Raw genomic sequence first — 25,197 nt, 5'->3', positions numbered from 1 at the left:
GATTACAGGTGCCTGCCATGATGCCCAGCTAATTTTCGTTTTTAGTAGAGACAGGGTTTCACCATGTTAGTCAGGCTGGTCTCAAACTCCTGACCTCAGGTGATCCACCCACCTTGGCCTCCCAAATTTTGGGATTACAGGTGTGGGCCACCGCGCCTGGCCAGGTGTTAAAGATTTTGAGTTTGCTTTTTGTTTTGTTTTGTTTTTGAAACAGGGTCTCACTCTACGGCCCAGGCTGGAGTACAGTGGCACAATCATGGCCTACCACAGCCTTAATCTCCCGGACTCAGGTGGTCTTGCCACTGCGCCTAGTCCAAGGTTTAAGTTTTACAGCACAAAAAAGTCTCAACATCACTGAAAAAGTCCAGAGCAGAGCATAAACAGAAATCCAAACCAAGGCTGGGTGTGGTGGCTCATGCCTGTAATCACAGCACTTTGGGAAGCCAAGGAGGTGGGTAGATCATTTGAGGCTAAGAGTTCAAGCCCAACCTGGCCAACATGGTGAGACCACCGTCTTTACTAAAAATACAAAAATTAGCTGGGAATGGTGGTGCTAACCAGTACTCCCAGCTACTTAGGAGGCTGAGGCACGAGAATTGTTTGAACCTGGGAGGAGAGGCTGCAATGAGCCAAGATCACACCACTATACTCCAGCCTGGGTACAGGGGAAGACCCTGTCTCAAAAAAAAAAAAAAAAAAAAAAAAAGAAAAGAAATCCAAAGCGGCAGGTTCCCAGGCCAGACCCCCAGAGTGGGACCCTTCGCTCCCTCGACCATCGGCACAGTGTTTCCCAGGCCCGACCCCCAGAGTGGGACCCTTCGCTCCCTCAACCATCGGCACAGTGGTTCCCAGGCCCGACCCCCAGAGTGGGACCCTTCGCTCCCTCGACCATCGGCACAGTGTTTCCCAGGCCCGACCCCCAGAGTGGGACCCTTCGCTCCCTCGACCATCGGCACAGTGTTTCCTAGGCCCGACCCCCAGAGTGGGACCCTTCGCTCCCTCGACCATCGGCACAGTGTTTCCCAGGCCCGACCCCCAGAGTGGGACCCTTCGCTCCCTGGGCCATCAGCACAGTGGCTCCACTTCCCTCCTCTCCTGGGGCCACTGACATGCTGCATGATGTTGGGAGGTGAACCACTCACTTCCTCTTAAATGTTTCCTCTTCTTTCTTCTTGGTTAGCTGCACAGAGTGAAGTTTGTCCTCTAAGTCCTTTACCCTGAAAAGAAACAAATATTGATGGAAGAAACAGATGAGACGAAAGCAAAGACCAGCCTAGAATGAGCAGAAAAGGCAGACCCTCCCAGACTCCGGTCCAGGCCCGCGACACTGCCACAGAGCGCATCTCAGGAGGAGATGAAGGACTCACGCACCGGGCGTCACTCACAGCCTCCAGGTCCCGGAGCTCCCGGGCGCGGCTCTGGAGCTTCCTCTCCAGCTCGGCGTTGGTGGTCTCTGCCCTCTGCAGACTCTCTGCAGCCTTCGCCCCGGCTTCCTTCAGAGCCTCCAGCTCTTTGTGCAGTAGTTTAACCTTCGAATGATAAAACCAGTTCAAAATGTGGCAATAATTAGAAGACACCACGGCATTAGGGGTACTTACTGCCACTTTAGCAGGATTGAGAGAGAGAAGAAAAATAAAAATTCAGGCAGCAGTAAAACGGTGAGATCTACCAAAACAACTCAGATGAGACTCAATGACCACTTTTTTTTTTTGGAGACAGTCTTGCTCTGTTGCCCAGGCTGAAGAGCAGTGGTACGATCTCGGCTCAACGCAACCTCCGCCTCCCAGGTCAAGTGATTCTCCTGCCTCAGCCTCTTGAGTAGCTGGGATTAAAGGTACCCACCACCACCCCCAAATAATTTTTGTATTTGCAGTAGAGACGGGGTTTCCCCATGTTGGTCTTGAATTCCTGACCTCAGGTGATCCACACGCCTCAGCTTCCCAGTGTGTTGAGATTATAGGCATGAGCCACGACGCCTGGCCTTCAATGACCCTCTGACAGCACTCAGCACCCCACCAAAATCAGTCCCATTAGGGTGCCCCATACATGTCCAAGCCCAATAGACCAATTTAACTGTACTTTTGTTTCTAAGCACATAATTTGCATGTCATTTAAATAAGAAAACTAAACGCAAGCCACTGGAGTCCCAGCTGCACCCTGAGCTCTTCAGTACCTCCCCGGGCCTGCTTCCCAGCCTGTAAGCCATGGGCAGTGACGACGGCTGCTGCGCCCAAGCCCGCTGGTGTGAGGACCGGGCCGCACCCTGCACTAGCAGGCACTGAGTCTCAGCTCTTGCTTTTCCTACTGATGTGCGTATTGTGATGCCCACCACGGGCAGGTGTCCAGGGCTGTGACCAACTCACACAGCAGTTGGAGGCGGAAGTGAACTGGAACCCAATGCCCACCTTTGATGGGAGTGCCCACCCTGCCATGGGGCACAGGGCATCCACATGGCCCACCTGCTCACTGGTCTCGAACTCCTGAGCCCAAGGGATCCTCCTGCCTTGGCCTCCCAAAGTGCTGGGATGACACATGTGGCCACCTCACCTGGCCAAGGAAAAACCAAAAAACTTCAAGACCCAAGGGTGCCCCCAGTTACCCTGAGCTCCTGGGACAAGGCTGTGTTGCTCATGTTGTCAGCCTGCAGACGGAATTCGTGCTCCCTCTTCTGCATTTTCGATTCAAACTCCAGCAGCAGTTCCTGGAACAAACAGGTTTCATGGTGAAAGAACACTGGGAACCCGGCAAAGACCCTCCCACCCATGTCCTAGGAGGTGGGATCCAGAGGTGAGCAGGACACAGTGGTCAACAGAGAAGGACCATACACACTGTCAAGGAGAGAAGTTGGGGTCAGTGACACCAATATCAGTACTCTGAGAGGCTAAGGCGGGAGGACTGCTTGAGCCCAGGAGTTCAAGACCAGCCTGGGCAACATAGTGAGACCCTGTCTCTACAAAAAAAAAAAAAAAAAAAGAGAGGAAAAAGAAATCCTCATCTCTATTGAGTCAATTCTACCTCTAACAATAATAAACACAAAGATCTTTCAAAACAAGATACAAGAAATCAGACTAAAGGAAACCATGAAACTGACAAGCATCTCAGACCCCAGCTTAGTAACTAAAAGGCTGAGATGCCGGCAGCAGAACAGAGCTTCCCGACAGCCAGTGCCAGCATCCCAGAGCCCATACAGGATCAGACTGCCCAAAGCCACACTAGATATGTGCCGCCAAAATTGCCCATAGTAACCAACGCTGCTACATTAAAACAGCACGTTTCCTTCCTTCCAGAAACAAGGCTACTATCTGAACATGATTTAAAAAATCCATATTCCCCACATCTGAGAGGGCTCTCCCTGAACAAGCCCTGCTGAGTCTGAGAAGCTCAGCGTGGACAGCCTGAGAAGTCAGCCAGAGTCACGGCCCAGCCAGAAACCCTGACAAGAATGGCTGTGTCCCGCCAACTACAACCAGCCTCAAACCACCACTGTCCCCAAACGCTGCTGAGAGCTCCCCACCTGCTAGGCAGGACCACCCACAGCTGGATGCTCCTCAAAATCCTTCTTTGAAAGTGAACTGGAGCCACTTGAGAAAGCCTCATTACTTACAAAAGTCATCACTGGTCTCTTCTTGACCACAGATTTTAGATGCTGGCTTCGTGCCTAAAGAACTCTGGCTGTTCTGAAAGTCAAGTCCACCCATAATTGACAAAGCTCTTTGGTCCCTGAGAATTCCAAGAGAAAGTCCTCTCCAGGCCATTTCAGAAGCAGCCTCAGGGACCTGTGAACAAGGGGAGTTACTTCCAGGCACAACTGGACAGCATGTCCACACAAGAGGCCATCATGACATGAGCGTGGCCTCCTTCTCTGCTGACCTGACTGTGGCAAATTCTCAACACAACCAAACTCCCAACATCCAACAGGACAAGAGAGGAAACCCTGTCATATCTGCACAAGGCCCTTCATCACTGCTGCACCTGCACAGAGGCAGCCCCTCATGAGACCTGCGTAGACACAGCCTCTCCTAACACTTGCACCTACCTGCACTGTCAGAGCCACTTATTACACCTGTACAAGCAGAGCCCCATGTCACACCTGCGCCTTCATAGAAGCAGCCCCTCATGACACCTGCAGACACAGCCTCTCCTAACACTTGCATCTACCTGCACAGACAGAGCCACTTATTACACCTGCACAGTGCAGCCCCACGTCACACCTGCACCTGCAGGAACGCAGCCCCTCGTCACACCTGTACCTTCATAGAAGTCCCTCATGACACCTGCACAGACACAGCCCCTCGTGACTCCTGCACCTGCACAGACACAGCCCCTCGTGACTCCTGCACCTGTACAGACACAGCCCCTCCTGACTCCTGCACCTGCACAGACACAGCCCCTCCTGACTCCTGCACCTGCACAGACACAGCCCCTCGTGACTCCTGCACCTGCACAGACACAGCCCCTCCTGACTCCTGCACCTGCACAGACACAGCCCCTCGTGACTCCTGCACCTGCACAGACACAGCCCCTCCTGACTCCTGCACCTGCACAGACACAGCCCCTCGTGACTCCTGCACCTGCACAGATACAGCCCCTCCTGACTCCTGCACCTGCACAGACACAGCCCCTCGTGACTCCTGCACCTGCACAGACACAGCCCCTCGTGACTCCTGCACCTGCACAGACACAGCCCCTCCTGACTCCTGCACCTGTACAGACACAGCCCCTCCTGACTCCTGCACCTGCACAGACACAGCCCCTCGTGACTCCTGCACCTGCACAGACACAGCCCCTCCGGACTCCTGCACCTGCACAGACACAGCCCCTCCTGACTCCTGCACCTGCACAGACACAGCCCCTCCTGACTCCTGCACCTGCACAGACACAGCCCCTCGTGACTCCTGCACCTGCACAGACACAGCCCCTCCTGACTCCTGCACCTGCGCAGACACAGCCCCTCCTGACTCCTGCACCTGCACAGACACAGCCCCTCGTGACTCCTGCACCTGCACAGACACAGCCCCTCCTGACTCCTGCACCTGCACAGACACAGCCCCTCGTGACTCCTGCACCTGCACAGACACAGCCCCTCCTGACTCCTGCACCTGCGCAGATACAGCCCCTCCTGACTCCTGCACCTGCGCAGACACAGCCCCTCCTGACTCCTGCACCTGCACAGACACAGCCCCTCGTGACTCCTGCACCTGCACAGACACAGCCCCTCGTGACTCCTGCACCTGCACAGACACAGCCCCTCCTGACTCCTGCACCTGCACAGACACAGCCCCTCGTGACTCCTGCACCTGCACAGACACAGCCCCTCCTGACTCCTGCACCTGCGCAGACACAGCCCCTCCTGACTCCTGCACCTGCACAGACACAGCCCCTCGTGACTCCTGCACCTGCACAGACACAGCCCCTCCTGACTCCTGCACCTGCACAGACACAGCCCCTCCTGACTCCTGCACCTGCACAGACACAGCCCCTCGTGACTCCTGCACCTGCACAGACACAGCCCCTCGTGACTCCTGCACCTGCACAGACACAGCCCCTCGTGACTCCTGCACCTGCACAGACACAGCCCCTCCTGACTCCTGCACCTGCACAGACACAGCCCCTCGTGACTCCTGCACCTGCACAGACACAGCCCCTCGTGACTCCTGCACCTGCACAGACACAGCCCCTCGTGACTCCTGCACCTGCACAGACACAGCCCCTCCTGACTCCTGCACCTGCACAGACACAGCCCCTCCTGACTCCTGCACCTGCACAGACACAGCCCCTCCTGACTCCTGCACCTGCACAGACACAGCCCCTCGTGACTCCTGCACCTGCACAGACACAGCCCCTCCTGACTCCTGCACCTGCACAGACACAGCCCCTCCTGACTCCTGCACCTGCACAGACACAGCCCCTCGTGACTCCTGCACCTGCACAGACACAGCCCCTCGTGACTCCTGCACCTGCACAGACACAGCCCCTCCTGACTCCTGCACCTGCACAGACACAGCCCCTCGTGACTCCTGCACCTGCACAGACACAGCCCCTCCTGACTCCTGCACCTGCACAGACACAGCCCCTCCTGACTCCTGCACCTGCACAGACACAGCCCCTCGTGACTCCTGCACCTGCACAGACACAGCCCCTCGTGACTCCTGCACCTGCACAGACACAGCGCCTCGTGACTCCTGCACCTGCACAGACACAGCCCCTCGTGACTCCTGCACCTACCGAGACGCAGCCCCACGTTATACCTGCACCTGCACAGACACAGCCCCTCATCACACCTGTACACGCAGACACAACCCCTTGTCATATACCTGCACCTGCACAGAAACAGCCCCTCATCACACCTGTACACGCAGACACAACCCCTTGTCACGTGTGCACACAGTGGCAGCATCTCTGAATGTGGTCTCTGGATATAAATCTACTGGATGTCCTTCCACAAAACCCCAGCACAGCTGAGTCTCTTGGAGGTGTAGGCTTAGTTTCAAGAACCCCTAAGGAGAAATTTGGTGACTGCCAATTGTCAGTTGACGCATCTGTTTTCAAACTTACCATAATTGGAATTCCAAATTCTTTTCTACAGTAAATACCTCATGTTTTAAAAATTATACGTTTTCTAAAAATAAATTTAAAAGTTTCATCATTCTGAGGTATGCCTGTTAATTTCTTGTGGCAAACGCCCAGATAGCTGGTAAAATATTATCTTAGGGAGTTTCTGCAAAGGTGCTTCCAGAAGAGATTAGTGTTTGAATTCATAGACGAAGTAAAGATGATCCTTCCTCCTCAGTGTGGATGGGCACCATCCAATCCACTGAGGGCCTGAATGGAACAAAATGTAAGGAAGGGTGAATTCGCTCTCTTTGCTTGAGCTAAGACATTCACCTTCTCCTGCCCTCGGACATCGGGCTCCTGTGTCTTGGGCCTTCAGGACTGGACCAGGACTCACATCAGTGGCTCCCTGGTGCTCAGGGCTTTGAACCTGGACTGAATTATACCACCAGCTTGCCAGGTTCGCCAGCTTGCACAGGGCAAACTGTGGGATTTCATGGCCGCCATAACTGCATGAGTCAGTTCCTCCAATTTATCTCCTATAATCTACACATCTCCTATTGCTTGTTTCCCTGGAGAACCCTGACTAATCCATGAGGAAAGGAAACACAGGGCGGCTGCATGTAGACATCCCATCCTGTTTCCCTGCAGCCCGTCCCAGAGTGGCGTCTGCCCCAGTGACCCCACTTCACTCCCAAGGAGAATGCAGGCGATGAGCCCAACAGTTGTCTTTTCCTCAACCCCACATGATTTCAGTTTCACAGTGGGCAGGCGGGGAGAGCGCCCAGGAAGGGCCGACCCCCAGAGGCTGTACCTGTCTCTGCAGAGCAAGCTCACTGTCGAGCTCCTCAAGTTTTCTCTCCAGCCTCCATTTGAGATTTTCGTATTGTTCCCGGTGGTGGTCAATCTCACCATTCTTGTCACTATAGTAATAAAACGGCATTAAGAAAAGCTATACCAAATATTTATCAAAGGCATACACATTTCGAAGCAGTGTGCGCGGGAGGCTCTATTTGGGTCCTGGAGATGACACAACAGACTGCCTTAGTGGCTTTCACTTGGACATTCCACTGCATCATCTTCTGTAAGAAATGACCTTCTATGATATACAGTTTACTCCTGTGGCTTTAAAAAGTGCTTTAAAAAGCTGCTTACAGCCAGGCGTGGTGGCTCACACCTGTAATCCCAGCACTTTGCAAGGCTGAGGCCAGTGGATCACCTGAGGTCAGGAGTTCAAGACCAGCTTGGGCAACATGGCAAAACCCTGTCTCTAGTAAAAATATAAAAAGGGGAAAAAAAAGGCCGGGTGTGGTGGCTCACACCTGTAATCCCAGCACTTTGGGAGGTTGAGCGGGTGGATCACGAGGTGAGGAGTTCAAGACCAGCCTGGCCAAGATGGTGAAACCCTGTCTCTACTAAAATTACAAAAATTAACCTGGCGTGGTAGTAGGTGCCTGTTAACCCAGCTACTTGGGAGGCTGAGGCAAGAGAACTGCTTCAACCTGGGCAGCAGAGACTGCAGTGAGCTGAGATTGTACCACTGCACTCCAGCCTGGGTGACAAAGTGAGACTCTGTCTCAAAAAAAAAAAAAAATTAGCCAGGCATGGCGGCAGGCACCTGTAGTCCCAGGTGCTCCAGAGGCTGAGGTGGAAGAATCACTTGAACCCGGGAGATGGAGGTTGCAGTGAGCCAAGATTGTGCCACTGCACTCCAGCCTGGGTGACACGAGAGTCCATCTCAAAAAAAAAAAGGTGCTTATATTAGAAGAATATATAAAACATGAAAAAATATTCAGGATCCTGTGAAGTGCAAACAGAGCATGCAGCCGGCTCTCCTCCTGATGTCTGTGCACACGCATCACACGGGGAAGGGCATCTAACAGCTATGTGCTATGATGAATATGTACTGCTTCCAAAGCGGGGGGACGGAAGAGCTTGTCAGAGAATGCTCCCTCCCTTCCTCCCTCCCTGTCTCCTCAAACTCTCCACAGCATGGCTGGGTGAGTGGAGCTGAAGGGATACCAGGCATGTGGGTGAGTTCCAGGGGCCCCACCAGAGGCTCCACAACAAAGACTTTAGGTTTTATGCTGACTTGCCTTAAGTCAGCTCACTGAGTTTTAAAATTACTACAGACTTCATATTAAAATCATTATAAATTCAATTATGTGTTATTAAGATAATATAAATTTGTAACTAATGAAATTAAATTCCAAATATTTAAAACAATCTCCATTAATTTCAGAGTTGTATCAGAACCCTGAAAAAGACAGCCAGGGCATTCCTGGATCCATGGGATTCACATTCACTCAACATATAGGTGTTCAGAGGCCATGAGGCACTTGGCCACTCAGACCAGCTCCTGTGCCCTGGAATCAGCAGCAGGAGGAGGGGCAGTGAGACTGGACAGCATTCAGGCGGCTCGGCAGAGCAGGAGGCCTGCGGGGCCTCCGCCAGGCGCTGCACAGGAGGCGCGTCTGTCATGGCTCACCTGTGGACGCGCTCCAGCTCCAGGCGATGCTCCTGCCACGCCAGCTGCTGCTGCTGCTGCAGCTCCTCCACCTTCCTGGCCTCTCTGGCTAGCGCCTGCCTCAGCTTAGCCGCCTCTATCTTGAGCTCGCTCACCTCCGCCCGCCGGGCCTCCTCCCATTCCCTGGCCTGGGCGAAGGCGGCGTCATAGCGCTCCAGCTCAAGGTCCCGCTCCTCCAGCACCTGCAGATTGTAGACGAAGTCCTCCTGCAGGCACCGCAGTTTCCCCCGAGCCTCCTGCAGCTGGCTCTGTGTGTCCTGCAGAGCTGCCTCCTGCAGCCGGGTGTGGCGGGCCTGCAGCGCCCTCCATTCCTCCTCCTTTCGAAGCAGTAGCTCGTTCAGGGCCGGCCCCGAGCCCAGCGGCAGCATGGTGGCCACTGCAGTAAAGAAAAGGCAGGTACGGGTACACGGTTAGGGCCTTAACTTTCCCTCTACAATATCCACCTCCCATTCCCTATCAACAGTCACCATGGCTGGACATGGCGGCTCACACCTGTAATCCCAGCACTTTCGGAGGCCAAGGCGGGCAGATCACCTGAGGTCAGGAGTTCAAGACCAGCCTAGCACATGGCAAAAACTTGTCTCTACTAAAAATACAAAAATAAGGCTTGCGGTGTCTCACGTCTGTAATCCCAGCACTTTGGGAGGCCGAGGCAGGTGGATCATGAGGTCAGGAGATCAAGACCATCCTGGCTAACATGGTGAAACCCCGTCTCTACTGAAAATACAAAAAAATTAGCCGGGTGTGGTGGCACGTGCCTGTAATCCCAGCTACTTGGGAGGCTGAGGCAGGAGAATTGCTTGAACCTGGGAGATGGAGGTTGTAGTGAGCTGAGATCTCAGCTCATGCCACTGCACTCCAGCCTGGAAGGCAGATCACCTGAGGTCAGGAGTTCAAGACCAGCCTGGCCAACTACTAAAAATATAAAAATTAGCGGGGCATGGTGGTGGGTGCCTGTGGTTCCAGCTACTCAGGAGGCTGAGCCAGGAGGATCACTTGAATCCAGAAGGCAGAGGTTACAGTGAGCCAAGATCGTGCTACTGCACTCCAGCCGGGGCAACAGTGAGACTCTGTTTCCAAAAATTAAAAAAAAATTTTAATATATATTTTATTGCACTTTAGGTTCTGGGGTACATGTGCAGATCATGCAGGACTGTTGCTAGGTACATACATGGCAATGTGGTTTGCTGCAAAAATTTTTTTAAAAAAAGAAATCCAGGCCAGGCATGGTGGCTCACGTCTGTAATCCCAGCACTTTGGGAGGCCGAGGCAGGTGGATCACGAGGTCAAGAGATCGAGACCATCCTGGCCAACATGGTGAAATCCCGTCTCTACTAAAAATACAAAAATTAGCTGGGTGTGGTGGCACGTGCCTGTAGTCCCAGCTACTCAGGAGGCTGAGGCGGAAGGATCACTTGAACCCGGGAGGCGGAGGTTGCAGTGAGCCGAGACTGTGCCACTGCGCTCCAGCCTGGTGACAGAGCAACACTCTGTCTCAGGAAAAAAAAAAAAAAGAAATCCAGAGGAAATAGAGGAAGGAAAGATGGGAAACATGGTTTGCCCAGCTACAAGAGCTAGGTTCTGTAAAATAGCTTTAATGCAGCACTCTGTCCATTTCATAGCTGAGAAAACTAAGGCTGCTAAGTGACTACATGAGGACTGAAACTCAGGAGCTCCACGCTGCAGCGAGTGGGAGGATCACTTGAACTCAGGAGTTCCACGCTGCAGTGAGTGGTCTACTGAAAAAGAAAGCTTCCTCTGGCTGCTCCTGGCTGCCGCCAACCCTTTAGGGGTCCAAGTATGAGCTCCATTTGGACACAGAAATCCCCAGCAACTCTTCTCTGGTGTCCACATGGGGCACTGCATGGCCTTAAGGAGCCACATCCAGTTGGGGGATAGGAACAAACTTGCGTCCTGGTGGGACATGGCCCAGGTGCTGCTGCCAGAGCAGAAAGAAGCCCCCACCTGTCTCAGGGCACTCTCCATCCCAGGGCACAGCAATGGCTGTGCAAAGTCCCAACTCCCAGGGGGAGCGAGCACAAGGGCAGAGCCAGGCTGAGCACCAGCCATGATGAAGCATAAGAAGGAGGTGGGTAAGGGGCTGCAAGATGCATGGGCCCCTCCAGAAAGGGCTGGTCAGCAGGACACACCCACTGAGGGTACCAGGGCTCCCTGGGGGTCCTGAGACAGCGCTTCTCCAATGCGGCTCCAGAGCAAAGACAGCCTCACTCCATTCCACACACCTCCTGTGATGCAGGTGCCCTCCCCACCCCTGCCCAGTCCTGCTGAGCACCCCAGGCCCATCACAGCACCTCGGCCTGGCTCCTCCAAGCTGCTGTGTGTCCACCCATTGCCAGAGCTAACAGGGTCCCTGCCGACCATCCCGGCACTCCCCCACACTTCTGTTCCTCGTCTCCCTCAGTTCCTAGATGGAGCGAGCCTTGATTTCTGGCCGTCTCCCATCCCCATGCCCATACCTTGGCCAACACCGTGTCTTACCACAAGAGACCTGAACTGGCCTCTCTGCTGTGCATTCCCACTTTTTTGGCTGCCAAAGGAATCTTTTCAAAAATGCTGAACCAGGCTTCCCTTTCCACTGAGGACACCTGGACCCCAGGGTTTTTCTGCCACGTGCCCTCAGAGCCTGGGATGGGCTTGCCTGCAAGGCCCCTCCTAACCACAGGGCAGGCTCCTCCAGCCACTGTGACCTCCACGCAAACATCACTGCAGGAAGGCGATCCTAACTCCCATCTCACGCTGGCACAGGGCCATCGCCCCAGTGTCGGGTGTAGTAAGTCCCACTGTCTGGTACAGTCTTGGGGACTGAAACATTTCGTACATGTAGGCCACCCACACAGCTGTGCACAGCGGAATATTAGCACATACACATTAAATGATGCAACATCACTATGATCTTTGATGACTCAGAATCCTTCGCATGATGCCCCTGAGTCCGCAGAATCTGAAGTCTGTGAGGTCTCGGGGCCTCTTCTCCTCTGAGGACTGCCTGAGGCCCCATCCTGTATCAGGCCCTCTGCCACTGGGCTCGACTCTTTAGCTCATCGGTCACAGCCACCCATGGGGGTTACTCTTCTGAGAATCTGTTCTCTTTTCTTTTCTTTTCTTTTTTTTTTAAGAGACGGGGTCTTGCTATGTTGCCCAGGCTGGAGTGCAGTGGCTATTCACAGTCGCAATCCCACTACTGATCAGCACAGGAGTTTTGACCTGCTCCGTTTCTGACCTGGGCCAGTTCACCCCTCCTTAGGCAACCTGGTGGTCCCCCGCTACCAGGAGGTCACCATATTGATGCCGAACTTAGTGCGGACACCTGAATGGCATAGCACACTACAGCACGGAACTCCTGGACTCAAGAGATCCTCCTGCCTCAGCCTCCCAAGTAGCTGGGACTACAGGCACGTGCCACCGCACCCAGCAGTCTCCTAAGAATCTGATCACGATATCTTATTTGGCCTCAAATCTGCCCAAGACTCCTGGCCATTTTCTAAATAAAGTCTGATCTCGGTCTTTGAGTCCTGGCACAGTATGAGAAGACAGACCAAGGATGGAGCCCAGCCTGTGTGGCTCCGGCGGCTCCCTGCAGCCTTTATCTGCCAGTTCCTGCACACCTGCTATTCCAGACCCAAACAGCCTGCCTCCCCTCACTGGTGAGGTTCCTTCACACTAGGTCTCAGGACACATTGGGTCATCCCGTTTTCAAAAGCTTCAGGCAGCCAGGCCAGGCAGATGGCACGCACTGCCCCCTCTACGTGAGATGCATACTCCCAGGGCGCTGTGCTCTGCACAGAAGAGCAGCCTGATAAATCCACACAGCAAGTGACTTGGCCCACCACCCAGTGGGGGAGCCCAGCTTCTCCACTGCTTTGTGGATCACACTCAGGCCCCATGGCAGGCCCCACACACCAAGGCCCTGTAAGTCGGCCGGCGCGGTGCTTTCCTTCTGACCTCATCATAGAACAGCCTGCCCTGCTTCCATACAAATCCCATCTCCACATGATCCCCAAAGCCCCAAGGCCAAGATTAATCGGCTTTAAACAGCACAGATTCAGCATCTGGATGCAATCTGCCTGTCAGCCAGCAGGCGTCCCTAACAAGCACCTAGTTTCAACAAGGACCACAAGAAGCTTCCGGGTTGGGGAGCAGCAGAAGCCTCCTGGGAGGGGAGGGACCCAGTGCCAAGCAGGCTTCGCTGTGTTCACCCTCTTCCAAGAGAACCAGTGGGGTTGGGAGGCCGGCTCCCAGCAGGCACTGGAACAGCACAGGTGGGCATCTCGTCACTTTTTCTCACTTTAAAAATACTGAGCTGATTTAACAGTGACGATGTAGGCTTCCCTGCTGTGGTATCGTAACACATCATGATGATGTAGGCTTTCCTGCTGTGGTATCATGACACATCATGGTTTTCTCACACAGTTTCTGGCTCGTAACCCCCATCTCCCCATCGGTCTTTTGTTACAATGTTGGGTGTGTCAGGCCTCAGAAAACAGAATCTGTCCCAGGTCTTCACTCTCATCTGACTTTCCACTGTAGGTTATAAGACCCTCCCCAGAGCTCCCGCCCTCCACCCTGGGGGAAGGAATGCTGTCTTCAGGAAGCCTCTCTAAAAATCCACAGAACGGGGTTTGGAGAGGTTCCTGGGGAGTGGCAGGTGGGGTGGGGGGTCCTCCAGGAAGCTCCACGCCCCTTCCCCCACATCTCACCCTACCAATCTTCTCATCTGTAGCCTCTGTAATACCCCTTATAATAAACTGTTAAATATACGTGTTTCCTTGGGTTCTGTGAGTCACCTCAGCAAATCAATTGAACCCAAAGAGGGGTTGTGGGAACCCAACTTGAACCCAGTGGTCAGTCAGACGTTCCAGGGCTGGGACTCGAGACTGGTGTCAGAGGCAGGGCAGTCTTTGAAACCACCATTGCAAACTTATAACCGAGGCAGTGGAAGAGATCTGACCTAACCATTTCCATCCTGCTTCTAACCTCCAAGCTCTGCTTGCTCATTCCTGGGTATAGGTCAAACTAAGCTTGGGAGGAACTTAGTTTATAGTTTAAAACAAAGACAGTAACACCCCTTTCCCAAAACAAACCCCCTTTTTGCCTGGGGACTAGACTGCCTTTGTAGGACAACAAAATAGCCAAAAGATTAGAAATTATGGTTTAGGGCCAGGTGCGGTGGCTGGCCCCTGTTGTCCCAGAACTTCGGGAGGCTGAGGCAGGATCACGTGACCCCAGGAGTTCGAGACCACCCTGGGCAACATGGCAAAACCCTGTCTCTACCAAAAATACAAAAATTAACCAGGGTGTGATGGTGTACACCTGTAGTCTCAGCTACCAGGAAGGCTGAGATGGAAGGACTGCTTGAGCCTGTGAGGTTGAGGCTGCAGTGAACCATGATAGCGCCACTGCACTCCAGCCTAGGTGACAGAGTGAGACCCTGTCTCAAAAAGAAAAAGAAATTATGGTTTAGGAGTCATGTAGCTATAGGCTACAAGATTCTGACCTTCCACAAATTGTTCCTGGGGATAACATCACTATTGTAAAACCTCAGATCAATCTGTGCTTGAGATATTTTGCAGACCCTGTGCTGGATGGATCATCCGGCACCACCCAGACTGACAAACTGGCTCATCTGATCTTGTGGCCCCTACCAAGGAACTGACTCAAGAGGACAGCTTCAACTCCCTACCCTTTCTTCTCCAACTCACTAGCCTCCTACATATCAAGTTGTCTTTAAAAACTCTGATCCCCAAATTCTCGGGAAGACTGATTTGAGTCACAATAAAACTGTTCTCCGCACAGCCAGCTCTGCATGATTCACTCTCTCTGTGGTAATTCCCATAGAGAGAATTGATGAATCAGCTCTGCCTAGGCAGTGGGCAAGATGGCCCCATTGGGTGGTTACATCTTGGGGACTGAGCCCTCACCCTGTGGCGTGACTCTCTCCAGGCAGGCAGTGTTGGGGCTGAAGTGAAGGACACTCAGCAGAACTGACTGTTCACAGGGTGGTGAGAAACTCCCTCCCCCACCACATTTGGTCACAGAAGTCTTCCTCTGTGCTGACTGTTGTGCTGTGAGGGTAGAGGAAAAACAGTTTCAGTTTTCCCGAAATACCTGTGAAGTCTGAAAAGCACTTGGAAATCTCTGGGTTTAGGAAGATGAAAATAACTCTTCACGAAAGCCACGGTTACTCATGCACGGACAGCTTGCAGGCCCCAAAGTGACTTACAAGACAGCAGAGGCCCCATCTCAAAGATATACCTCAGCATGGTGCGGTGGCTCATGCCTGTAATCCCGGCACTTCGGGAGGCCAAAGCGTGCAATTCACATGAGGTCAGGAGTTTGAGACCAGCCTGGCCAACGTGGTGAAACCCCATTTCTACTTAAAAATACAAAAATTAGCCGGGCATGGTGGTGGACACCAGTAATCCTAGCTACTCGGGAGGCTGAGGCAGGAGAATCACTTGAACCTGGGAGGCAGAGGTTGCAGTGAGCTGAGACTGCACCATTGCACTCCAGCCTGGGCGACAAGAGCAAAACTTCATCTGAAGGGAAAAAAAAGATATATCTCTGGTGAAAAAACAAAGACAGTCATCAGTGATGGCTCGTATGTGCGCTGGTGTTAAAGATGATGCCGCAAACACAGTGGAGAGTGGAGCAGCTCCAGAGCGTCGGACTCACTCACCCGAACCCGATGCTGGTCCGCAGTGGTTGCCCTGAGCACGCGGCCCCAGGCCCCTCAGCTGCTGAGGGAGCCACCTGCAGGAGGGTTGGGAGTTGGTGCTTGTCGATAGCGAAGACTGAGAAATCTCAGCAGAAATCACGACAGGGCCAGAGACTGCCAGAGCGGGGAGTAGGACCCATGGCCAAGTCCCTCACATCCGCTGGCGCCATACTTAAGAGGAGAGGGTTCACGACAAAAAGTGCACGCCAGAGGCATCTGAAAAGGAGCTCTACAGGAGATGAAGAAAACTCCAAGCTTGATGAGCCCTGTGGAAGGACTGGCCTTGCCCTGGGGGTGCCCTCATCTCTCCAGCAAGCTTGCTACAGTAACTGCATCCCGGAGAACAGGGGAAGAGCATGCAGTCATCCCACCTGTCGCCAAGACTACCAGACCCTCACTCCATGGGCCACGTGGTCCACAGACGCAACAGAGGAATTAATCACACTCTGTTCAGCTGACTAAACATGTAAAACAATGCTTTTATAATAAACGCTTGATTATTACTTAACTGGAAATATATATATTATTTTTTGAAATGAAGTTTTGCTCTTGTTGCCCAGGCTGGAGTGCAATGACGCGATCTTGGCTCACCACAACCTCTGCTTCCCGGGTTCAAGCGATTCTCCTGCCTCAGCCTCCCGAGTAGCTAGGATTACATGCATACACTACCACACCCGGCTAATTTTGTATTTTTAGTAGTGATGGGGTTTCTCCATGTTGGTCAGGCAGGTCTCAAACTCCTGACCTCAGGTGATTCACCTGTCTCAGCCTCCCAAAGTGCTGGGATTACAGGCATGAGCCATCATGCCTAGCCCAAATATATATATTTTTATGACCTCCGTATATAAATATATTTAATATCCTTAACTTTTTTTGAGACAGTCTCACTCTGTTGCCCAGGCTGGAGTGCAGGGGCATGATCTCGGCTCACTGCAACCTCTACCTCCCAGGTTCAAATAATTCTCTGCCTCAGTCTCCTGAGTAGCTGGGATTACAGGCACCCACCACCACACCCAGCTAATTTTTATATTTTTAGTAGAGACGGGGTTTCACCATCTTGGCCAGGCTGGTCTTGAAATTCTGACCTCAGGTGATCCACCCGCCTTGGCCTCCCAAAGTGCTGGGATTAGAGGTGTGAGCCACCACATCTGGCCTAATACCCTTAACTTATAAAACACTTTCTGGGACTTGAAGACAAGTCCAGGGTGGCTCACTCACTTTGTACTCAGGACAGGGGATTCAATCTCAGCATCCTGAGTAGCTGGGACTACAAGCAAGCACCACCATGCCCAGTTAAATTTTTTTTTTTAATTTCTCATAGAGGTGGAGTTCCACTATGTTGCCCAGGCTAGTCTTGAACTCCTGGCCTCAAGTGATCTGCTCACCTTTAAATGTACTGAATTTAGCTCTTGTGGCCTCTGTTGGATTCCAGAGAGTGCTGCTCAACCCTCTGGGAGGCAAAATTCAGTACATTCGAGAAGAGAGATCCAAGATGGCTGATCACTAGCAGCTCGGGATTGTAGCTCCCAGTGAAAGTGCAGAGAACGAGAAGACGCCACACTTTCAGATGAATTTTTGTTGCTCACGGACCAGGTGATTCCCAGCAGAGGAGCCCCACGGGTCGCCAACGCGACACTTGTGGCTGGCACAGTGGTTTTGCCAGTGCCTCGGCGTGGCAGTTCTTGGTGCAGAGTGAGCGGGACTGGGTCCCCTTTTGGCAGACGTTGTTTGGAGCTCTGGAAAGACAGAGTCGCCTATTCAGCTGATTGAAGGACGGACTCAAGAAGGGAGCTAGACCAGAGATTCCCGGGCAGAAAAGCACCATCAATCTTAACACCGCTGTTTTGGCCGGCGCAGTAGATTGCTCAGATTTCGGCGCTGGGAATCAACAAGTTGGACGTCCATTCAGAGACCTAATTTGAAAGTCGGTAATCACAAAGACGACAGGTGGATAAATTTACAATGATGGGAAGAAACCAGCGTAAAAAGGCCAAGAATACCCAAAATCAGAATGCCTCTCCCTCTACAGGGGATCACAGTTCCTCATCAACAAGGGATCAAGGCTTGATGGAGAACGAGTGTGTTCCATTAACAGAAGTAGGCTTCAGAAGGTGGATGATAAGAAACTTCTGTGAATTAAAAGAACTTGTTCTAACCCAATGCAAAGAAACTAAGAACTTTGAATAAAGGTTTGACAAAATACTAACGAGAATAGACAATTTAGAGAGGAATATAAGTGAATTAATGGAGCTGAAAAACACAACACGAGAACTTCGCAAAGTATGCACAAGTTTTAACAGTCGAATTGATCAAGCAGAAGAAAGGATATCAGAGGTCAAAGACCAACTTAATGAAATAAAACGAGAAGTCAAGATTAGAGAAAAAAGGGTAAAAAGGAATGAGCAAAGTCTCCAAGAAATATGGGACTATGTGAAAAGACCTAATCTACATTTGATAGGTGTACCTGAATGTGACGAAGAGAATGAATCCAAGTTGTAAAATACTCTTCAGGATATTATTCAGGAAAACTTTCCCAACCTAGTAAGGCAGGACAATATTCAACTCTAGGTAATACAGAGAACACCACAAAGATATTCCTCAAGAAGACCGACCCCAAGGCACATAATCGTCAGATTCATTAGGGTTGAAATGAAGGAGAAAATACTAAGAGCAGCCAGAGAGAAAGGTCAGGTTACCCACAAAGGGAAGCCTATCTGACTTACAGCAGATCTCTCAGCAGAAACCCTACAAGCCAGAAAAGAGTGGGGGCCAATATTCAACATCCTTAAAGAAAAGAACTTTCAACCCAGAATTTCATATCCAGCCAAACTAAGCTTCACAAGCGAAGGAAAAATAAAATCTTTGTGAACAAGCAAGTACTTAGAGATTTCACCACCACCAGGCCAGCTTTACAAGAGCTTCTGAAAGAAGCACTATACATATAAAGGAACAACCAGTATCAGCCTTTCCAAAAATATATCAAAAAGTAAAGAGCATTAACATAATGAAGCACTTACATCAACTAATGGGCAAAACAGCCAGCTAGCATAAAATGGCAGTATTAAACTCATATATATTATTAACTGGATAAAAAGCCAAAACCCATCGGTACGCTGTATCCAGACCCATCTCACATGCAACGATACACAAAGACTCAAAGGGACAGAGGAAGATTTACCAACCAAACGGAGAGCAAAAATAAATAAATAAATTAAAAGCAGGAGTTGCAATTCTCACCTCTGATAAAACAGACCTTAAAACAACAAAGATCAAAAGAGGCAAAGAAGGACATTATATAATGGTAAAAGGATCAATGCAACAAGAGCTAACGATCCTAAATATACACGCACCCAATACAGGAGCACCCAGATACATAAGACAAGTTCTTAATGACTTATAAAGACACTTAGCCTCCCACACAATAATAGTGGGAGACTGTAACATCACATTGTCAATATTAGACTGATCAACGAGACAGAAAATTAACAAGGATATCCAGGACTTGAACTCAGATCTGGAACAAGTAAACTTAATAAACATTTATAGAACTCTCCACTTCAAATACACAAAACACACATTCTTATCAGTACCATATCACACCTATTCCAAAAGTGACTACATAATTGGAAGTAAATCACTCCTCAATAATTGCATAGCATTTCATAGGTTTAAATGAAATATTGGTTGGCTGCTTGTTTGTTATTTTCTTCCCTTATTCCTTCCTGTTTCCATTGTTAAGCACAATTATTAGCATAAAAGAGGTTTTCAATTCCCATTTTTAGACTACATTCTAGCCTGGGCAATAAAGCAATATTCCCGTTCTCTCTCCCTCTTTCTCTTCCTTTTTCTCCCTCTTCATTCTTTTTTTTTCTTTCTCTTTTTTTCTTCCTTTTTTTTTCAGTACATTCACTCTTTCTTTTTTTGAGACAGAGTTTTACTCTGTTGCCCAGGCTGGAGTGCCATGGCACGATCACATCTCACTACAGCCTCAAATGCCCATCTAAAAGATATAACTCAAGCGATCCTTCCCCCTGCTTATAGGTTTGAGCCCCTGTGCCCAGCCTCTCATCTACTCTTTAAATGACCCCAAGCTTTTTTTCACTTTCTCCACTGTCTGCCAAAGAGTAGCCACAAACCATTTTTTAAAACTGAAATAAGAGAGATTGGCAGTAGGTGTTAATTCTGTCACTGACACCTCCTGGAGAAGAGGGGCACCACCACGAAGGAACATGAAGGGCTGTTTTCTTTGAATCTGCACTTGCCCCAGAAAATGAGTAAATGGGCCAGGCGCGGTGGCTCATGCCTGTAATCCCAGCACTTTGGGAGGCCAAGGTGGGCGGATCACAAGGTCAAGAGATCGAGACCATCTTGGCCAACATGGTGAAACCCTGTCTCTACTAAAAATACAAAATTTAGCAGGGTGTGGTGGTGGGTGCCTGTAATCCCAGCTACTCGGGAGGCTGAGGAGGAAGAATCACTTGAGCCTGGGAGGCGGAGGTTGCAGTGAGCCAAGACTGCACCACTGTGTGCTCCAGCCTGGCAACAGAGCAAGATTCCGTCACAAAAAAAAAAAAAAAAAAAGTGAGTAAATGAGAAATAGAAGTCTTGTAGTTGAGAGTTGAGTTTAGACTTTGCGGACTTTTAGAACCACGTTTCACATGCCAGAAACAAAAAACAAAAAAACTTAAACTCAGTAAGGAATCAAAATGAAATAGAAACAAGTGAACCAAACGTGATTACAAGTGAAAAACTTGTAATAAACCCACAGGGTTTTTTTGTGTATGTGTTTGTTGTTTGTTGAGATGAAATCTCTGTCACCCAAGCTGGAGTGCAGTGGCACAATTATAGCTCACTGCAGCCTCAAACTCCTGGGCTCAGATGGTCCTCCCACCACAGCCTCCAGAGTAGCTGGACTACAGGCACATGCCACCATGCCCAGCTCATTTATTTTATAATTTTTTATAGAGATGAGTGCCTTACTTTGTTGGCCAGCCTGGTTTCTTTTTTATTTTTATTTATGTATTTATTTTTTTGAGACGGAGTTTCGCTCTTGTTACCCAGGCTGGAGTGCAATGGCGCAATCTCGGCTCACCGCAACCTTTGCCTCCTGGGTTCAGGCAATTCTCCTGCCTCAGCCTCCTGAGTAGCTGGGATTATAGGCACGCGCCACCATGCCCAGCTAATTTTTTGTATTTTTAGTAGAGACGGGGTTTCACCATGTTGACCAGGATGGTCTTGATCTCTTGACCTCGTGATCTGCCCACCTCGGCCTCCCAAAGTGCTGGGATTACAGGCGTGAGCCACTGCGCCCAGCCGGCCAGGCTGGTTTCTAACTCCTCAACCTCAAGCGATTTTCCCCTCTCAGCTTCCCAAAGTGCTAGGATTACAGGCATGAGACACTGCACCCAGCCACAGTTTAATATATACAAACACAGATACAGTTATACTGAAATAGATTTATATGTGTATAGTGTAGAGAACCTAGCTGTATCCATTAAGAAAGCCAAGAAGAAATGGCATCCATAGCAATATATCTATCTGACACCAGGATCTTGGTTTCTAAACACCACCTTCTTTTTTTTTTGACATGGAGTCTTGCTCTGTAGCTCAGGCTGGAGTGCAGTGGCTCGATCTCAGCTCACTGCAACCTCCACCTCCCGTGTTCCGGTTCAAGCAATTCTTCTACTTCAGCCTCCCAAGTAGCTGGGATTACAGGCATGAGCTGCCATGCCCAGCTAATTTTTTGTACTTTTTAGTAGAAACGAGGTTTCACCATGATGGTCAGTCTGGTCTTGAACTCCTGATCTCATGATCCGCCCGCCTAGGCCTGCCAAAGTGCTGGGATTACAGGCATGAGCCACCCCGCCTGGCCGACACCACTGTCTAAACTAAAAGGAACCGGGGCTCCTTGGAGAAATGACTAATTCTGGGATATGTCAAGGCAAGCACAAGACGAGTCTGAATTCTGTGGTGCCAGAAAGAAAGACAATGCTCCAGAAGGTTGGGATGGCTACAGAGAGGCCAACGTGAAGGGGCTCCTAACACCTCAATCTGGACAATGTGAGCAACAAAATACGTGACAGCAATGGATTAGAATCCATGGAATAAAAAGACGTACTAACAAAAATAGTCTGGGCAGGGTGGCTCACAGCTGTACTCCCAGCACTGTGGGAGGCTGAGGTGGGTGGATCACTTGAGGTCAAGAGTTCAAGACCAGCCTGGCCAAGATGATGAAACCCCATCTCTACTAAAAACACAAAAATTAGCAGGGCATGGTGGTGGATGCCTGTAATCCTGCCTACTCAGGAGGCTGAGGCAGGAGAATTGCTTGAACCCAGGAGGCGGAGGTTGCAGTGAGCCGAGATCATGCCACTGCACTGCAGCCTTGGGAGACAGAGCGAGATTCTATCCCCAAAAAAAAGATATACTAACGAAAATTAACAACTGAATAGAAAAATTATGAGAAGAGATGGTTCTTTCTTACAGGAGAATCCTAACTAATAACTGTAGGAGTAATGGAAACAGAAGAATCATTTAACAAATGGCACGCTAATAGTTATTTTCGGGAAACACTCATCGGCGCTAAAATCAGTGATAGGAATATGATCAGAAACAACATCTTGCAGGGCCTGTGGCTCAGGCCTGTAATCCCAGCACTTTGAGGGGCTGAGGCGGGCAGATCACTTGAGGTCAGCAGTTCAACACTAGCCTGACCAACGTGATGAAACCCTGTCTTTACTAAAAATAGAGAAAAAAAAATTAGCTGGGCGTGGTGGCAGGCACCAGTAATCCCACCTGCTCAGGAGGCTGAGACAGAATCGCTTGAACTCAGGAGATGGAGGTTGCAGTGAGCCAAGATCGCGACACTGAACTCCAGCCTGGTGACTGAGAGAGACTCCGTCTCAAAAAAAAAAAAGAAACAAGATCTTTACATAGTCGCGAAATATTTCCCCACAAGATACTTATTATTTACAAAGGGAAGGACCCTAACTTTATGGATACACTTGGCAGACACCACCTCAGTCACAGGGACCTCACTAGCACCGACAGCCATGGCCACCCTGTGCCTTCTGAGACACTGGGAAGGACGCAATTGCCCTTTTGAAGTTTTCTTGCCAAAAATGCATAATATAAAAGCAGTAACTAGAAAACATCAGAGAAACCCAAACCGGGGGCATTTTACAAAATAGCAGACTCATCGTCGGACCCTAGACCACAGCAACGTCATCCATGAGTTAGCTGCTAAGTGAAAATAAATCCTTGTGGGAAGTAGAAAAGTTCCTTTTTAAATTTCCTCTTGCTAAAGAATAAGTGTGCCAATAACTGTGTGAAGCCCTATCCTATGCAGCTGTTAGACACGCCATGCTCACAAGCGCGTGGTACATTCAATGTCCCCGTCCTTTAACCAAGATACCTGTGCTGGAGATGCTCGCAGGCACGTCCCAGCTGTCCAGGCTTCACCTGTTGAGATGCGTTGTAAGTTGTTAGCCAATCGGGTTTTAGTTTAGATCGCGAGGTGTGGCTCCAGCCAAGGGAGATCACACACAGGAGTCAGGACGACCCCACACGCGGAAGGAACACAGTTGTGTGCGTTCCTTGTTCACTGTGCTCTCCAGGCAACACGGCTAGCCCGGGAAGTAGACACCGCAGTGCTGATTCTCCTTTGCAGCAGCGAGCGTCTATTTCCAGCGATCCTGGAGAGCAGATGGTGGCGTTATGTTAACGCGAACGCCGAGGTCTGCGTGTTGCCGAAGGAGCTGTGGTTCTGCTCCGGGAGGTCAGCAGCCTGGGGGCTCCGGGCAACAGGCGCAGGGGAAGCCTTTGTACCCTTTTTCTAAGTTGCGTCTAATTTTTGTTTTGAGGCGGAGCTTCGCTCTGTGGCCCAGGCTGGAGTGCAATGGCGCGCTCTGGGCTCATTGCAGCCTCCGCCCCCCGGGTTCAAGCGACTCTCCCGCCCCAGCCTCCCGAGCCGCTGGGACAGCGGGCGCATGCCAGCACCCCTGGCTTTTGTCGCTTTAGTAGAGACGGGGTTTTGCCGTATTGGCCAGGCTGGTCTCGAACTCCCGGCCTCAAGCAATCCGCCCGCCTCGCCTCCCGAAGTGCTGGGGTTACAGGCGCGACCCACCGCGCCCGGCCTACTTTTTCTTCTAACTCATCCTCAGTGAGGCTGCCTGGGAGCGAAACCGGCGAACTCTCCCGGGGCCACGCGGCCCTGGTCGGCAGCACCCCCCGCCCCAGGTCGCCCTGGGGGCGACCGAGGAAACGCGCCCGCCCCGCCGCAGCCTCCGCGAGGGGTCTCCGGTCCGGCCCGACTGGGGTCTGAGGGCTGACCTCGCGCTCGGGGTCCCCGCCAGAGCGCTGCGTCCTACAGGACGGCAAGTCCCGGCGTTTTCCACAGAAACGTGGTCTGAGCGGCGCCGCCCGCGCCTCACCGGAACGCGCTTCCGCCGCGCTGCCCTGTCCCGCCGCGTTGCCACAGCGACCGGGTCCGTCGGCCGCGTCCGGCTGCGCTCGGTGCAGCGCTCGGGTCCCGCCGGCAGGAAACGGGGTCCCTGGCGCTGGGTTCCGGCCCCTCCCACCCCGCCAGGTTTCGCGCTGCGCGAGCCCGAGACGCGCCACGAGGCCCGCCGGGACCGAGCAGTGAGCCCGGCCTCCTCACCGCTCAGCGGGGCGACCCCGGGCGGGGCTCCGGGCTGAGCCTTCGCCCCGGGACGAGGGGCGCATGAGGGCGCGCGGGGACTGGACGTGCCGGCGTCGACCTGGGGGAGGGGGCGCCGCGCCCGGGACCGGGGTGTCACGACTTCCCGGCGCCGCCCACGGGCTCGGAGACCCCGATGAGGGAACTAGGGAACGGAGGGGGTCGGGACGGACAGAGACCCAGAGACGCCCCCGCCGTCCTGTGGGAACAGTACCCTCAGGCTCAGCCATTCCCAACCGTTCAAACCCTCGGAAAACGGCATCTGTTCTCACCCACGTGCGAGGGATGGACTGAGGCCGGCCCGGGGCGGGGCAGCCTGGTTCCACGCGTGTAGTGCACGGGGTGTCTGGTGTCCGGGAGATCCCCTGGTGGGACAATCACCCACGTCGGTGCCCTGGGTCCCTCCTCTCTGTGCCTGCAGCCAGGCACCCCGCGGCCGTCCTCCCACCCACGCCCGGTGGGCAGCTGGACCACTTCCCGGGACGACTCCGGGTGCCCGTGGCCGACCTCACCATGGGAACCCCCAAAAGCTGTTTGCCTGAGGCCTCCACGCCTCTTTCGGGGTCCTAAAAGCCCAGGGATCCAGGACAGGAGGTGTGAGGGGACCCCACCTGGACGGGCCAGGGCAAGCACTTCCCCTCAGGTTTGGGGAATGCCCGCGTCAGGAGAGGAGCCAAGAAACGA

The 25,197-nt window shown here is 51.9% G+C and overlaps 1 protein-coding gene across 7 annotated transcripts in view; it reads right to left on the bottom strand.

The window, feature by feature from the left end:
* CCDC57 (coiled-coil domain containing 57) overlaps positions 1–23,698 on the bottom strand; it is a 141,858-nt gene extending 118,160 nt beyond the window's left edge. For all 7 annotated transcript variants that reach the window (XR_010339798.1, XR_010339797.1, XM_064369329.1 and 4 more), the window contains exons 1-8: positions 23,230–23,698; positions 17,201–17,551; positions 15,019–15,162; positions 9,041–9,455; positions 7,367–7,475; positions 2,600–2,701; positions 1,372–1,529; positions 1,143–1,217 (exon numbers count right to left, since the gene is read on the bottom strand). Coding sequence is in view for 5 of the 7 variants with exons in the window: in XM_064369329.1 (XP_064225399.1) it covers positions 1,143–1,217; positions 1,372–1,529; positions 2,600–2,701; positions 7,367–7,475; positions 9,041–9,447 (851 nt within the window). In the remaining 2 variants the exon portion in view is untranslated. The remainder of the gene's footprint in view (positions 1–1,142; positions 1,218–1,371; positions 1,530–2,599; positions 2,702–7,366; positions 7,476–9,040; positions 9,456–15,018; positions 15,163–17,200; positions 17,552–23,229) is intronic.
* Positions 23,699–25,197: the final 1,499 nt, after the last annotated feature.

Source organism: Aotus nancymaae, unplaced genomic scaffold (assembly GCF_030222135.1).
Source record: "Aotus nancymaae isolate 86718 unplaced genomic scaffold, 86718_ANA_hifiasm-v0.15.2.pri h1tg000089l, whole genome shotgun sequence".
Lineage (NCBI taxonomy): Eukaryota > Metazoa > Chordata > Mammalia > Primates > Aotidae > Aotus > Aotus nancymaae.
The sequence above is the reverse complement of the archived record's forward strand: the minus strand, read 5'-3'. Positions and strand labels throughout refer to the sequence as shown.